The sequence below is a fragment of the Bufo gargarizans genome, chromosome 10, assembly GCF_014858855.1.
Source record: "Bufo gargarizans isolate SCDJY-AF-19 chromosome 10, ASM1485885v1, whole genome shotgun sequence".
Taxonomy (NCBI): domain Eukaryota; kingdom Metazoa; phylum Chordata; class Amphibia; order Anura; family Bufonidae; genus Bufo; species Bufo gargarizans.
The window spans coordinates 132,227,080-132,242,693 of record NC_058089.1 but is presented as its reverse complement, the minus strand read 5'-3'; the positions used below and the strand labels follow the sequence as shown (position 1 = coordinate 132,242,693).

Below are 15,614 nucleotides of genomic sequence, written 5' to 3'. Positions count from 1 at the left end.
GGAGCATGCTGGTATAACCTGGGTATCTCCTGTATATTATTATATATGTACAGCTCGTATAGGTTATACATCTTCTTGTATATAGTGGTTTGGACCATGCTGGTATAACCTGGGTATCTTCTGTATATAATGATATATGTACAGCTGGTATAACCTGGGCATCTCCTGTATATAATAATATATGTACAGCTGGTATAAGTCATACATCATCTTGTATATAGTGATATGGACCATGCTGGTATAACCTGGGCATCTTATCGCAGTGTTTGCGTTCAGCGTGATCTTGTAAAATTAATATCAGTGTAGCCTATATTCTTTGCAAAGACAATCTATTCAGTTTAAAGAGGACCGTTCATGTTTTTTTATTAATCGAGATAAATACCTGATGCTGCCACCCTAACCAGATTTTTAAAAATATCGCTCCTACACTGTGCCCCCTGTATTTTTCCAGCTCAGTATGCTAATCAGTACAGGGAGGAGGAGATGAGGGTTTCCCAATGGGCGTCTCCCTCTCCCTGGCTGTTCCAATCATGGTTGTGTGAACAAGCCCTTATCCACACGTCACCGATCCACGGGCGTGTGCTGTCCGTCTTCTCCACATATTCATTTTATTGTGTTTTCCCCCCCACATTAGTGTTTAGCACAGTCAGTGGTTTTAGCACAGAAGCATGCTCTCTTTCATCTGTGTTTATGGATCCATCACACCCATTATAGCTTATTGGTCCATGAAAAACATGGACCCAAGATGGACACCATCTATGTTTCACGGACCAGTCATAGGAGATGCTCTGAAATTTTATTTTAAGCTGGACAATGTAATTGTAACATGGATGACACATGGAGAGCAAAAATGGACACAGGGACCATACACGGACCTTCGCGGAAATCGTCATGGATGAATCACTGGCCATCCTATTACACATTTCATCACAGACGCAGCCTTATTCAAGACTTGTACATAAATCTGCCTTGGCTATATGGTCACAAACGATTATTATCTTATTCTGAACTCAAACCTGAGCATTCCAAAAATGATTATCAGTAAGACTACCATTTTGTAATACGGTACCCGAGATCGTGCAGGTCGCACTTATCGCTACTCCCATGGACCAACAATCACTTCAGTGGTCGATCGTGTCACTAACAGTGGTGACATTGTGTGCATCAGCCATGTGGTGCTGTCTCCTGGTGTGCAACCAGACCACATTACTAGTGTAGTATTCTACAGCTTAGATCTATGGGACCAAGTGGAGATCATGCGCCACTGGATTATTTATTTCACTAAGTTTCTTTAGAAAATATAAAACAAGCAATAAACTAATATACATAAACCATGAATTATCACTAAAATGTTTGCAGGTGTTAAAAAATGTAATAAAATAAATTTAAATAATCCAGTGGGACTGATCTTCACTTGATCTGATACATCACCCAAAACCCAGGACTGTATTATTTATCCCATACCGATTAAATGACTAATCTCAGCCCCATGTGTGGGACACTCAACCAAAGCCCCACTGGATTACAGCTAGGGCTGGGCAATTAATCAAAATTAACCCTTTTAGTCCCCAACAATGTTTTTATTTTTTAAATATTGTCATATAATTTTTTCCCTCTGGCTGCTCACTGGGGTCACAGGGGACGAGTACGGCGAATGAAAGGATAGCTGCCAATGTTCTCCTTCTCTGTAGATGGCGCCAGACTTTGGAAAGCACATCCTCCATGAGAAAAAGAAGGGCCTAATTCCAGGATCTGCTGCAACAGCTGGCAGATCCCAGCTCCAGTCCTGCTAACTCATGTTGGCACTTGTGGTATGGGAGAGTGGTGGCAGAAAGGGAATCGTCTTCGATTCCAGCGACTTGAATCATGAATGAAGGTCTGCATGAGAATGTCCTGGCCCTAGAAGGGCCTTTCCCCTCCTCTCCACTGTACCAATACCCTCCACCTATTGCACACAAACAGGTTGGTGGCCGTACCCTCATAGCATTAGTATACAGTACGTAGAAAGAAAAAAACAAAACAAAAAAACACAAGGGGGGCCCTTAAATGGAAAATAATTGAAATTATTTTATTTTTGCCAATATCTCCCAGCCTAATTAGTGGGTCATGGTGAAGCCCTCCTCCAATCTTTTCTGTGGCCTTGCTTGGGAGATGCAGCAAATTTGCCACAGTGGAAAATGAAACACAAAGGCCATATTCAGAGGGTTTAAATAACTCAAAAATTTGATTTAGTGGGGAGGGGCAGGGGCACGGCCTGAAGAGTGAAAACATTTGGGCAGCAAGTAAGCCAACTAATAGGGGGTGTAAATTTACACAAAATGTCTTAACATCTAGCAGGACGCTACAAGTTCATCATACAGCACGAGACACTGATACATTTAAAGGGAACCTGTCACCGGGATTTAGGGTATAGAGAAGAGGACATGGGCTGCTGGATGGCCACTAGCACATCCGCAATACCCAGTCCCCATAGCTCTGTGTGCTTTTATTGTGTAAAAAAATAAATAAAAAATATTGATTTGATACATATGCAAATTAACCTGAGATGAGTCAGAGCTTGAAAATATGACTTCTCTGGTCACACAAGATATGACTTGTTAATTTGCATAAAAGGCGGGAAGTACAAAAATGCATAATAATATTGAATTTGTCTGCAAATTAAATTAAAAGTGCAATTTATATGTTTAGGGTAACACAATGAACATTTAGAAACGCTCAGAGAGGGTAGCATAGTAGAGGTGACAGGTTCCCTTTAACGCATCTTTAGGCTTATTGCACACGAACGTGTGCGCTCCGTGGCCATATTTCGGACCGCAATACACGGGCACTGTTCCGTGTGCATTCCGCATAATGGATGCGGACCCATTCACTTTAAATGGGTGCGCAAATCCGGAACGGAACCCTACAGAGTGCTTCCGTGGGGGTATCGTCCCGCAAAAAGATAGAACATGTCCTATCTTTTTGCGAAACAGCTGGATCGCGGCAGCTGCCCCACGGTGGGTGTTCGTGCATTGCGGCCCGCAGCACGGCCAGAGGGTGCACACGTTCATGTGCAAGAGTCCTTAGACTAGGTTTAAAGGGGTGTCCAGCTTTTACTTTAATTTTATCCACGTCCCAGAAAACACAGAACATACAAATGTCACTTACCTGCTCTCCACCGCCCTGTTCTTTCGAATTCCCAGTGTGTAAACCAATCATTGGCCTCAGTCCCCAAGCTGCAGGGGACCTAACAGTGATGTGTCTCTTGGGGACACGTCACCGAGGCTAATGATTGGCTGCTGCGGTGGAACTGACCTTGAATGGAAGTTTACAAACTGTGGTAGAAGCTGGACAGCCCCTTTAAGTTTACACTGTCTAAGTATTACACAGGATTAGCAAATCTGTCTAACGTGTTTTTGAATGGACAATCACAAGCTTGTGCCAACTGAGAAATGGAAAGCCATGTTCACTAGGCAGCCATCTACACAACGTACCTGCCAACTGTGGAGTCAAGAAGGGGTCGTCACATTAGGCCAGCCACCCTGGAGGGAAGAGCCTCTTCTCTTACCCAATGCAGGTGTAGGAATAAGCATCAAATTATTTCTACGCTCATTTTTCTGCAGGGGACATGTAGCACCCATAGCTGGACCGCCGGCGGAGCGGCAATATTACAGGGGGTTGTCCCATCAGGTCCATAACTTCCTGATATGCAATTTAATGTGTACCTGAACCCGCAGACATTCCAGGCGTCAGGTAGATATTTTTAATTGGTGCCAAACTTTCCTGGGTTGTGTGGTCTTATAGACAGGACACTACAGCACAATAGCACTAGATGCAGCCTACTCTGGTGACAATTACTATATGCAAGCATAGAGAAAGAATATTAAATGAGCTTTTCCCAATATAGTAAAGGATGGCACATTGCTGGGATATGGCATCACTAAGTGGGAATCAGATGCTGCAGCTCTTTCACAGTACAGCCATGATTCAGCAATACAGCCAATGTGTTTCCCAGAGGTCAACCCAAGCCATAGGCCATAACAATCCTTCATGGGAATACCCCTATCTGCCTATTACATGGGCATGCACTGGCTGATGCCCGAAAGGATGGCAATGACTTTTCACTTGGAAATTGTTCCCCCCAGCACATAGCACTATGGAGACTGGTGGATATGCATGTTATTGTACAATACTTGACTTGTATTCAGTCGCAGACCAACAAAATTTAAAGCAAAACCCTAACCAAAAGCAGACATTTTAGTGACAAGCACATAATGATGGTTGAGAAAAGGTCAAATTCAGGCAAAAGATCCTCTGAAGTCACAGATACCTGGGATTTTATCACACTGAGGAAATCTGTAACTTCAGGTCACAGAGCATGGAACGAAAGGAGAAGTAGAGTGTCAGCTCTGGGGAACAGGGGCTGATGTGATGAGCAGATGTCCACTGCACTGTGGAATATGCTGGCACTATAGAGAAGCAATAGGATCCTGCAGCTTTTCCAATCTCAATGTTACTAATAATGAATAAGAATATGGGCCCTTTGAATATTTAATAATAAGGAATGACATCAGGTTACTGGACTGCGGGCACCGTGCCACTGCACAGCTTTAGGAGACTCACCACATTTCCAAGCTGCCTGAATTCCCAGGGTGATGAAATGGCCTTATTAATGGCCCACATGACGAAGCTGCACACATGACTATAAGCAGATGACAGACTACAAAATCTCCCACAGACGGCTCTGGAGGGTTCACAGACTGCCCTCTGGGCACAAATCTGGGCGGCCTCTATACACTACAGCCACCAATAGTTTAAACAGGCACCAAATAAACTTTGTGCCATTGTGTGAAGGCCTCACTGCCAGCTTACCTTAGGTACACAGACTGCACAAATACAAATTACACTCGCAGACCTCTGCTATAAACGGCTCACCTTTTATTGGCGCTTGGTGTTGACAAGTGATAATCAGAGTATATTTATCAGCGTGTCAGGCAGTGTGTACTGTGCCCAACAGAGAGAAAACGTTATAAATAGCCGGCCAAAGAGAAGGATAAGAGGCAGCTGGGACGCTAAAAGCAAGTGATGTGCAGTCTGTGGCCCACCGCATGTTGTGCTTTGTAGACACACTGTACTGTGGACAACTTACTGAGCGCTCAGTAAATCAGGGGTCATCATCGCCTTCTGCTACAGCGACAAGACTACTGGACAACATGAAGACTGAGCCACTGAAAAGCATCTGCCGAGGAGGGGGCAAATCTTGGCAGAGGTAAAACACGCCAATGGCAGCCTTCAGGCCAGCTGGGAGCTGTAGTCCCTCAATCAGAACTAGACCGTAAAATCAAGATACCTGCAATGTGATAAACGGCAGGCAATCAGAATTCATCGATAGCAAGTACCTAACACCCACAAGGTTGGGTCCTTACCTGACTTTATAAGACACCCCCAAGTCACAAGTGCAAGGAGAAGCCCCTACTGCTTTATGTGTATGATCTCAAACCTGTATGCTCTGGGATGTGAAGTCTATACGCACCAAGCTGCCTTCTATGGGAGCCCAGTTCCCCACGGTCAGTCTGGGCGATGCTAATACACAGGACAAGCTTCCACTTATAGGCACATGTAGGTGGTACCAATACAAGGAAATGGAGAGCCTGAGGCTTCTGTCAGCAGCACTGTACTCACGTTTGATCTGCCTGGGATTACTCTGTTTTCGCCTGGACATCTCTCTGGGATGGGCAGGGAGGGTCAGACAGTCCTCATGCCCACTTCAGTCCTTTGCTTGGGCAGCAGACGGAGCTTCAGGCTAGGGGAAGGGTTCTGGGCTCTTCTGCCAGGGGTGGTAGGTGCCCTAAGTTCCCCTCCTACAGTTTATTGCAGGAGCATTTGCCAGGAATTAAGGTATGGTCAGCAGGCAGTGCCGCCTCTCATGTCAGTGCCCAGGGGATCCCATTCACCAGGGTTATTTCACCGTCTCCAGCCTGTGGCATGGGTCCATAGAACAAGGTGCCCTCACCAGCTCACAAACTCTCCCGTCTCCTGTGTGTCATGCGGAACGCCTGCAGGTGTGTAATCTGCGGTGGCTCTCCTGGACCCAATTCGGGTGTCATATAGAGAAGTCCAGTCCTGGGCTATGCACGGAGAGTGACAAGCGATCGGCAGGGTTCTGGTGCTGTAGAACAGGTGCCGGAAGGATACCGCTGCGGCAGCAGCAGGCGGATCCGCTCTCAGCCTCCCCCGGAGAAGACGCGCCGGGATCACTACTTTTTCTCAATGGAACGCTAAAATGTATCAAAGCGGCCGCAACATTCTGAACGGGGCGTGGCCACAGTCAGGAAGGCGGTGCAGGCAAACCCTCCCACTGGTACACACACCAGATGTCACCGCCCAACCTGCGACGTCATGACGCACGCACAATGCAGTAGTATAGAGGACTTTCATATTAGCCTAAACGAGCTATGGAGGCGTGCTGTGGACAATCCTCCTACACGAGCGCTCCTTACAGTTTGGACAGGAGTGTTGGGAGAGTAACGAAGCTGGTGTTGTCAGGCTGGATGTTCACACTCCGGCTGTTAATTAGGGACATTGATTAAAAACGTTACAAAAAGGGGCAGAATAAAAACAAATAGAAATAGACTAAATAAACATAAAAGTAAGATCAGGCTCTGAGGTCAGGCCCTGTCCTAGACCTGCACAAGTCACAGAGCACTGCTGCACTGGTGTGTGATCTGGTATGGGGCTGATTCATTAGTCTCTGAGATCAGATGAATACAGCAGCAGAGATCCTATCTGCTGCACACACCCATTACAGGCTATTGGAAAAACTAAAAACTATCATTCTGCATGTGTCTTACCATGAGCCTTGGTATTAAAGCCTATAGTCTGCTAAGCAGGTGTATCCAAGCCTATTGCCACTGTATCTAATCTTATGTATGATACTGCCCACGGAGTAGGGATACAAGGCTATTATGACTGCACCATTGGATTGCAGTGCAACCCCAGAAAAATCCAAAACGGCTTCGTTGAGCGATTTTGGGGTTGCACTGACACACAATTCAGTTTGATGGCTGACGCTGTATCTAATCCTATATTCTATACTGTATCTAAGCCTATCATGTCGGCCTCATGTGATACTGTCTGTTGGTGAACAAGCGTCTAAGGCTATTTTCACACTTGCGCTTACCCTTTCCACTATTGAGATCCGTCATATGATCAATAGCGGGGAAAACGCTTCCGTTTTGTCCCCATTCATTGTCAATGGGGACAAAACGGAACTGGAAGGAGTCACCAGAATGCATTCCGTTCAATTTGGTTGCGTCCGCATACGGCAGCAAGCAGCGTTTTTCTGTCTGCGATGTAGTGTGGAGCAAGATGGATTCGGCATGACCCACAATGTAAGTCAACGGGGACGGATCCGTTTTCTCTGACACAATCGGATCCATCTTGGCTATATTTAAGATAATACAAACGGATCCGTTCATAATGGATGCAGAAGGTTGTATTATCGTGATGGATGCGTTTTTGCTGATCCATGACGGATCCAGCAAAAATACTGGTGTGAAAGTAGCCTTAGGCCTCATGCACACGACAGTTTTTTTTTCTTCCGTTTACGGGCCGTTTTCTGCGTTCCGTATCTGTTCTGTTTTTACAGAACCATCTATTGAAAATTTTATGCCCAGCCCAATTTTTTTCTATGTAATTACTGTATACTGTATATGCCATACGGAAAAACGGAATAGAACCCGAAACACTACTGAAAAAAAAAATGAAAAACGGATCCGGAAGAAACGGCCCACAAAATACTGAAAAAGGGCTCATGCACACGACTGTATGCCCTCCTAGACAAACGGTCCGTGAGCAGGCCATATGTCCCGGAGCGGTATACATCGTGCGCATCAGGCCGCCCGCGGGGCTATTGTCCTGCAGTCATAAGATCATGAGTGCGGGACAATAGTCCGTGGGCGGCCGAATGCGCACAGCATCATAGTAACCTATGATGCTGTACGCTCCCGCACGATGTATGTCGCTCCGGGACATATGGACCATATGTCTCGGAGGGCATACGGTCGTGTGCAAGAGCCCTTAGGCCTCATGCACATGACCGTTGTGTGCATCAGTGTCCGTTCCGTCATTTTTCACAGTTTAGCGGAGGTCCCATTCATTTCTATGGAGCTGTGAAAATAAACTGTTAGTCCTCCGTTTTTTCTCCGAGTCCGTGATTCCAGTCTGTCAAAAAAATATAACCTGTCCTATTCTTGTCAGTGGAAAACTGAGGACGGACCTGTTCAAGTCAATGGGACCGTAAAAAAAAACGGATGCACAACTGGTATGTCATCCGTGTCCGCGTCCGTTTTTTTCTACAAGACCTTGGTGCAATAAAATTACACTTTTCATTAACCTTCCTTTTTGTCCCCTGTCAGAAAAAAAAAAAGGAAGACACAAGGAAACACAACTGAAGCAAAATCGGCCACGGACCACTGAAGCCAAATCACTGACAGTGAAAAAACACTGTCGTGTGCAAGAGCCCTTACTGTGAGCCAAAACCAGGTGCAGGTCAAAAACACAGAAGCGGTGCAGATCTTTCCATTATGCCTGATCTCTGTGGAGCCTCAACTACTGTTTTTTATCACAATCACACATGGAAATCACTGATCGAATACTGACTGTGTGAATGCGCCTTAAGAGGGTGTCTCATGAGAGCAAGCATCCATCTGGTTTGGCAGTTCAAACCCAAGCAATCATCAGGGGAAGCTACAGACGGTCATACATTTCCCATACAATTACTGCAGGGCAAATGTATTATACGGTGACCATGCTATCAATGGTCTCACCAAATCCTCCAATGTTAGGCCTCATGCACACGACCATATTTATTTTGTGGTCCACAAAAAATACGGATGACGTCCGTGTGCATACTGTATTTTGCAGAACGGAACAGCTGGCCCCTAATAGAACAGTACTATCTTTGTCCGTAATGCAGACAATAATAGGACAGTTTTTTTGCGGAACGGAAATATGGACATACAGAAACGGAATGCACATGGAGGAACTTTTTTTTCAGACTCATTGAAATGAATGGTTCCGTATACGGTCCGCAAAAAAACCGTAATGGACATGGAAAGAAAATACATTTGTGTGCATGAGCCCTTAGGCCTCTTTCACACGGGCGTCATATTTTTGGCCCGGGTGCGTTGCGGGAACACGCGCGAGTGCAAAACATTGTAATGCGTTTTGCACTCGCGTGAGAAAAATCGCGCATGTTTGGTACCCAAACCCGAAATTCTTCACAGAAGTTCGGGTTTGGGATTGATGTTCTGAAGATTTTATTATTTTCCCTTATAACATGGTTATAAGGGAAAATAATAGCATTCTGAATACAGACTGCATAGTACAATAGTGCTGGAGGGGTTAAAAAAAATATAAGAAAATTAACTCACCTTCTCCTCTTGATCGCGTAGTTCCCGATCTCTTCTTTAATGATGAGCTGTGGGCTAAAGGACCTGTGGTGACGTCAGATCACATGCTCCAATTACATGGTCCATCACCGTGGTGATGGAGCATGTGATCTGACGTCACCACAGGTCCTTTAGCCCACAGCTCATCATTAAAGAAGTAAAGAAGAGACCGGGAACTACGCGATCAAGAGGAGAAGGCGAGTTAATTTTTATTTTATTTTTTAACCCCTCCAGCACTATTATACTTTGCATTCTGTATTTAGAATGCTATTATTTTCCCTTATAACCATGTTAGGCCTCTCTCACACTACAGTATGTTGCATTCAGTGTTTTGCGTTCCGTTTTTCACGGATCCGTTGTTCCGTTTTTTGCTTCCGTTGTGGTTCCGTTTCCGTTCCGTTGTTCCGTTCCGTTTTTCCGTATGGCAAATACAGTATACAGTAATTTCATATTAAAAATTGGGCTGGGCATAACATTTTCAATTGATGGTTCCGCAAAAAACGGAACGGATACGGAAGACATACGGATGCATTTCCGTATGTGTTCCGTTTTTTTTGCGGCCCCATTGACTTGAATGGAGCCACGGACTGTGATTCTCGGCCAAATATAGGACATGTTCTATCTTTTCAACGGAACGGAAAAACGGAAATACGGAAACGGAATGCATACGGAACACATTCCGTTTTTTTGCGGAACCATTGAAATGAATGGTTCCGTATACGGACCGTATACGGAAAGCAAAAAACGGACCGTATACGGAACGCAAAAAACTGTAGTGTGAAAGAGGCCTTATAAGGGAAAATAATACAGTGAATAGACTGTCACCTAGAAACCATGCGTGAAAATCGCACCGCATCCGCACTTGCTTGCAGATGCTTGCGATTTTCACGCAACCCCATTCAGTTCTATGTGACCTGCGTTACGTGAAAAACGCAGAATATAGAACATGCTGCGATTTTTACGCAATGCATAAGTGATGTGTGAAAATCACCGCTCATGTGAACAGCCCCATAGAAATGAATGGGTCCAGATTCAGTGCGGGTGCGATGCATTCAACTCACGCATCGCACCCGCGTGCAATACTCGCCCGTGTGAAAGGGGCCTTAGAGTTGCTCTTTCTATCAGCTCCATTTCACATGTCAGTGAATCACAGATGTGTGCCCTATGTGTTCTCCACAGACACGTACTGTGGATCAGTGGAAAAAACTAAAAGACATGCACTAGTTTGGTCCTTAATATGCACCAAACACACCGAATGAAGTCTATGGGGATGTGAAAACCACTGACACAATGCAGACAGCATCCGTGTTCTGTCAGTGCTTTTCACGGACCATTTCTAGGACATTGCTCTGGGTCTGGTGCATTGCCTTACTGTGTGGCATTTTCTCCCACAGATCTCCATAGTTTTTTTTTTTTTAGGGTGAGGGGGCTTAAAAAAAAAACTTGCATGTGTAATGCGTTGCCTTACTTATCAGCGTTTCACGGACGTGTACTCTGTATTCACACATCCATGTTTTCGCACGGTTCGTGGTTTTAGCACAGAAGCATGCTCTATTTTGTCTGTGTTTGTCAATAGAGCCCTTCATAGTCTATGGGTCTGTGAAAAATACAGATACAACAGGGATGCCATCCGAGTTTCATCAGTGTTTCTCGGACCATTAGGAGGAGATGCAATGAAAATTAATTTTCAGCAGTACAGTGTTCGTGAAACACAGATGACAGAGAGAAAAAAAACGGATACACGGACCAAACACAGAACCTTCATGGACATCTTTACGGATGCATCACTGATCATCTTATCATGGATTTCATCACAGACGTGTGAATGAGGTATGTCTCGGCGTTTTTTAATGGTGTTCCAGCACAGCTTTTTACACCAATGTATATTCCCCATACTGTAGACATGACATTGCATAAGACACAGGCATGCCCAACCTGCAGCCCTCTAGCTGTTACAAAACTACAACTCATGGACAGCCTACAGCTATTAGGGCATGCTGGGAGTTGTAGTTTTGCAACAGCTGGAAAGCTGCAGGTTGAGCATCCCTTTATTAGAAGAAAGGACCTGCTTTTTCCCCCCAGAAACACTCTCGTCCATAGGCCTCATGCACACGACCGTTGTATTGGTCTGCATCCGAGCGGCAGTTTTTGCCGCTCGGATGCGGACCCATTCACTTCAATGGGGCCGCAAAAGATGCGGACAGCAGTCCGTGTGCTTTCTGCATCCGTTGCTCTGTTCCTTGGCCCTGCTAAAAAAATATAACATGTCCTATTCTTGTCCTCGCTTTGCGGACAAGATTAGGCATTTATATTAAAAGGCTGTCCGTGCCATTCCACAAATTGCAGAATGCGCACGGACGCCATCCGTGTTTTGCGGATCCGCGATTTGTAGACCGCAAAACACACCACGGTCGAGTGCATATGGCCTTAGGCTGGTTCTGGTATTCACTCAAATGGGGCTGAGCAGCAATACCAGACACAGCCCCTGGAGCGGGGAAAAACAGACTTTTTAAAAACTAATCTCAGATGACCCTTCAAGTCAGACAGCACAGTCACTGTAACAATCAATGGAAGTTACTTAAAAAGCTACACATGCCCAGATGCCCTACAATATAAAATGGCATTCACAACGCAAACTCCCTACAGACATCAAGAGCAACAGCGACACCAGCAGCTCAAAGAACAGTACTGCAATGAAATACTAGAAAAATCAGTATTGACCACACAATCCCAACATAGTCCATTACAGTCCACACACACTGTAATGACGCAAATGGCACATTTCATAGAGCATATGGAAATCCCTACAACACCCACAATGCACACAGCAGGACCTTCCAGTATATTTTGTGTAAAGGGACATAAATATAAAACAGAGAATATGGCGGCATCCAGAAATAACATGCAGTCAGCTCGGTAGGGCAGAGAAGAGCTGCCGGAAACCAGTGGAACGTAACAGGCGCAGAGAGGAAAGGTTCGGCCTGCCCGCCGCACATCACCGACACTGACAGTTCATTTATGGGGGGGGGGATGTTTTTACAACAGTTGGTTACAAAACCTCCATAGCTGACTGGACTTTGTGTCTCCCAATGGTCAACTGGACCAGAAATGGTCTGCAACAGGCCCCGGGGTAGCACATTATACACTGTGAATAACTTACTTCAGCTCATCGGAGCCCATACATTCTAATACTGTATGGAGACGAATCTCTGTACAGTAATAATCCAAAGTTTTGAACAAAACAACTTCAGCTCGCTTCGCTCAATACTGGCAAGATGCTACAAGATGACCGATTATGGGGTCTCTGGGAAAGGGCGACACTGGCTGTCCTCGTCTCAGCCACATGAACGTGTCTAGGGTAATACTCCGGGGAGGTTCTGTAATAATCAGGTGTTTTATATGAACATAGGCTGGTCGAGGCGCAGTACACTATAGAGAGCAGTACTGTGTTATGTGCCACTTGTGCAGGGGGGAGACAAGGGCCCCACCTTGCTCAGGGGCCCACTGGGGGATTTACCTGTACCCCGTGGCCCCAGTCCAAGTCTGCTGATGATCTTGCGGCAAAGGCACCTTTCCAAGGGTTAGGTATATTAGGATGCAAGTGAATGGTCAGCTCTTGAAGTTGATCTTTTGGATCTCAATCTGCTAGAAAAGCTTTTACACATCTATATATTTGGTCCGCAATTTTTGCAGATAGCACGCAGACCCATTCATTTCTACGGGGCCGCAAAAAATGTGGACAGTACATGGATGTCATCTGTGTGCTTTCCACATCTGCAAATTATAGCACATTCTTGCCTGTTTTGCTGACAAGAATAGGCATTTTTTCAATGGTGCCCGTAAAAAGTGCGGGATGTACAGTTCATGGACCACATCCATATTTTGCGGATCTGCAGTTTGCGGACTGCAAAATGTATACGGTCGTGTGAATGTCCCCTAAGGGCGCATGCACTTGATCATAGCCTGTTTTGCAGTGTGAAAAACACGGTTACAGGCCATGTGCGTTCTGCATTTTGCAGATCGGATGCAGACCAAAAAAATATGTTTGTGTGCGTGAGTCCTAAGTCTGATCCATGGAGGCACCGCAAAGGATCCACTGCTAATGTCTTGTACCAGATCCCACAGGACACCTCTGAGGTCTTGGGGAGTTACAGGGGGTTTGGCAATATCAGGTAGTTTTAATGTTATGGCTGTTCAGTGTATATACATAGTGCTATGCTATATGCTAATACCAGATTTTTTTATCCTCTGACGGTTTTTTACAAATGCTTTCAAAAGTAAGATTAAAAAGAAAACGGATGCCATAGACTCGTACTGTCTCCCATTCAGGGCACAGATGAGCAGCTTTGTCCCCGATTTTACATACCAATGGTCCACAAGCCAGCGTCGCTCCTGCCAGCCCTCAGCAGCATTAATGCTTTTATGGACTTTTACAACCAACGGATAAAAAGCACTGGAATTTTTCTTCTTTCCCTCTGGCAATACACGAGTTTCTAAATTGCACAGGGCACTATTTGACTTTTCTGTGCAAGTATTATAATTCCACATCAAAGGGAAGTGTCCGCCAATCACGAGCGCCACGCACTGAACGCTTCAGATATGATGAAGAAATAACTAGAAAGATTAGTTTTATTGTTGGTTGTCGAGCTGAAAATGACTTCAGCTTTCTATGGCATAGACGGAAAGAAGCATAATAAAAATACATTAATTTCACATTAGTGGAGGAGACATCGACAAGGATAAAGGTTCATTTAACTGCAGTGCAAACCTGTGCGAAAAGCTGAACGCCCCAGTTGGCACCTACCACCACCATACATACCTGCTGCCCAGAGAAGAATATACAGGAAAGGGTCCCAAAAACTATAATAAGGCCCTACCCTTTAGGGATCGACCGATATTGATTTTTAAGGGCCGATACCGATAATTTGTGAACTTTCAGGCTGATAGCCGATAATTTATACCGATATTCTGGGAATTTTCATTGTTGAAAAAAATAACTGGTAAATTCCTACACAAATCTGCTAAAAATTTATGTTTATTGTTAATGTGTAGTTTTTTTTGTAAATATTTCCTTTTCTTTTATACTTTATATTTTGATGTTTTATTTTTTTAACTTTTTTTTGTTTTACTAACTTTTAGCCCCCTTAGGGACTAGAACCCTTGTCCTATTCACCCTGATAGATCTCTATCAGGGTGAATAGGAGCTCACACTGTCCCTGCTGCTCTGTGCTCTGTGCACACAGCAGCATGGTGCTTACCATGGCAGCCAGGGCTTCAATAGCATCCTGGCTGCCATGGTAACCGATCGGAGCTCCAGGATTACACTGCTGGGGCTCCGATCGGAGGAGCAGGGATCATGTGGCCACTGCCACCAATGATTAATACTGGGGCGGGGCTTGGGTGGGGGGGCGCACTGCGCCACCAATGTTTTTAATGTGGGGGGCGCACTGCGCCACCAATGTTTTTAATGTGGGGGGCTTGGGGGGGCGCACTGCGCCACCAATGAACATAAATTTCTCATTTATTCATATACAGGAGGCGGGAGCTGGCTACAGAATAACATAGCCGGCTCCCGACATGTATGAGCGGTAGCTTCGATCCGCGGCACCTGAGGGGTTAACTACCGCGGATCGCAGCTATTGCTCATAGAGGTCGGGAGCCGGCTATGTGATTCTGCAGCTCCCGCCTCCTGTTCAATTTGAATGAATGAGAGATTTCTCTTCATTGGTGGCGCAGTGGCCACAGCCCCTCCCCTTCTCTTGTACTCCCTCCTCTCATTGGCGGCAGCGGCAGCAGCAGCACGGGGAGGGGGGAGGAGGGAGACACTGCTTCCTTCTCCCCTGTGCTGCTGAGGGAACACGGAGAGCGCTGTCAGCAGCACGATCTGTGTTCCCAATAAGTTATCGGAATATCGGCAAAATACAAACCGGATTCCAAAAAAGTTGGGACACTAAACAAATTGTGAATAAAAACTGAATGCAATGATGTGGAGATGGCAAATGTCAATATTTTATCTGTAATAGAACGTAGATGACGGATCAAACGTTTAATCCGAGTAAATGTATCATTTTAAAGGAAAAATACGTTGATTCAAATTTTCACGGTGTCAACAAATCCCCAAAAAGTTGGGACAAGTAGCAATAAGAGGCTGGAAAAAGTAAATTTGAGCATAACGAAGAGCTG

The 15,614-nt window shown here is 45.3% G+C and overlaps 1 protein-coding gene across 2 annotated transcripts in view; it reads right to left on the bottom strand.

Moving 5' to 3' along the window:
* LOC122921021 (zinc finger protein ZFPM1-like) overlaps positions 1-6,287 on the bottom strand; it is an 85,365-nt gene extending 79,078 nt beyond the window's left edge. For both annotated transcript variants that reach the window (XM_044270896.1, XM_044270895.1), the window contains exon 1: positions 5,662-6,287. In XM_044270896.1, coding sequence (XP_044126831.1) covers positions 5,662-5,701 — 40 coding nt within the window. In that variant the 5' untranslated portion in view covers positions 5,702-6,287. The remainder of the gene's footprint in view (positions 1-5,661) is intronic.
* Between the last annotated feature and the right edge of the window lie 9,327 nt (positions 6,288-15,614).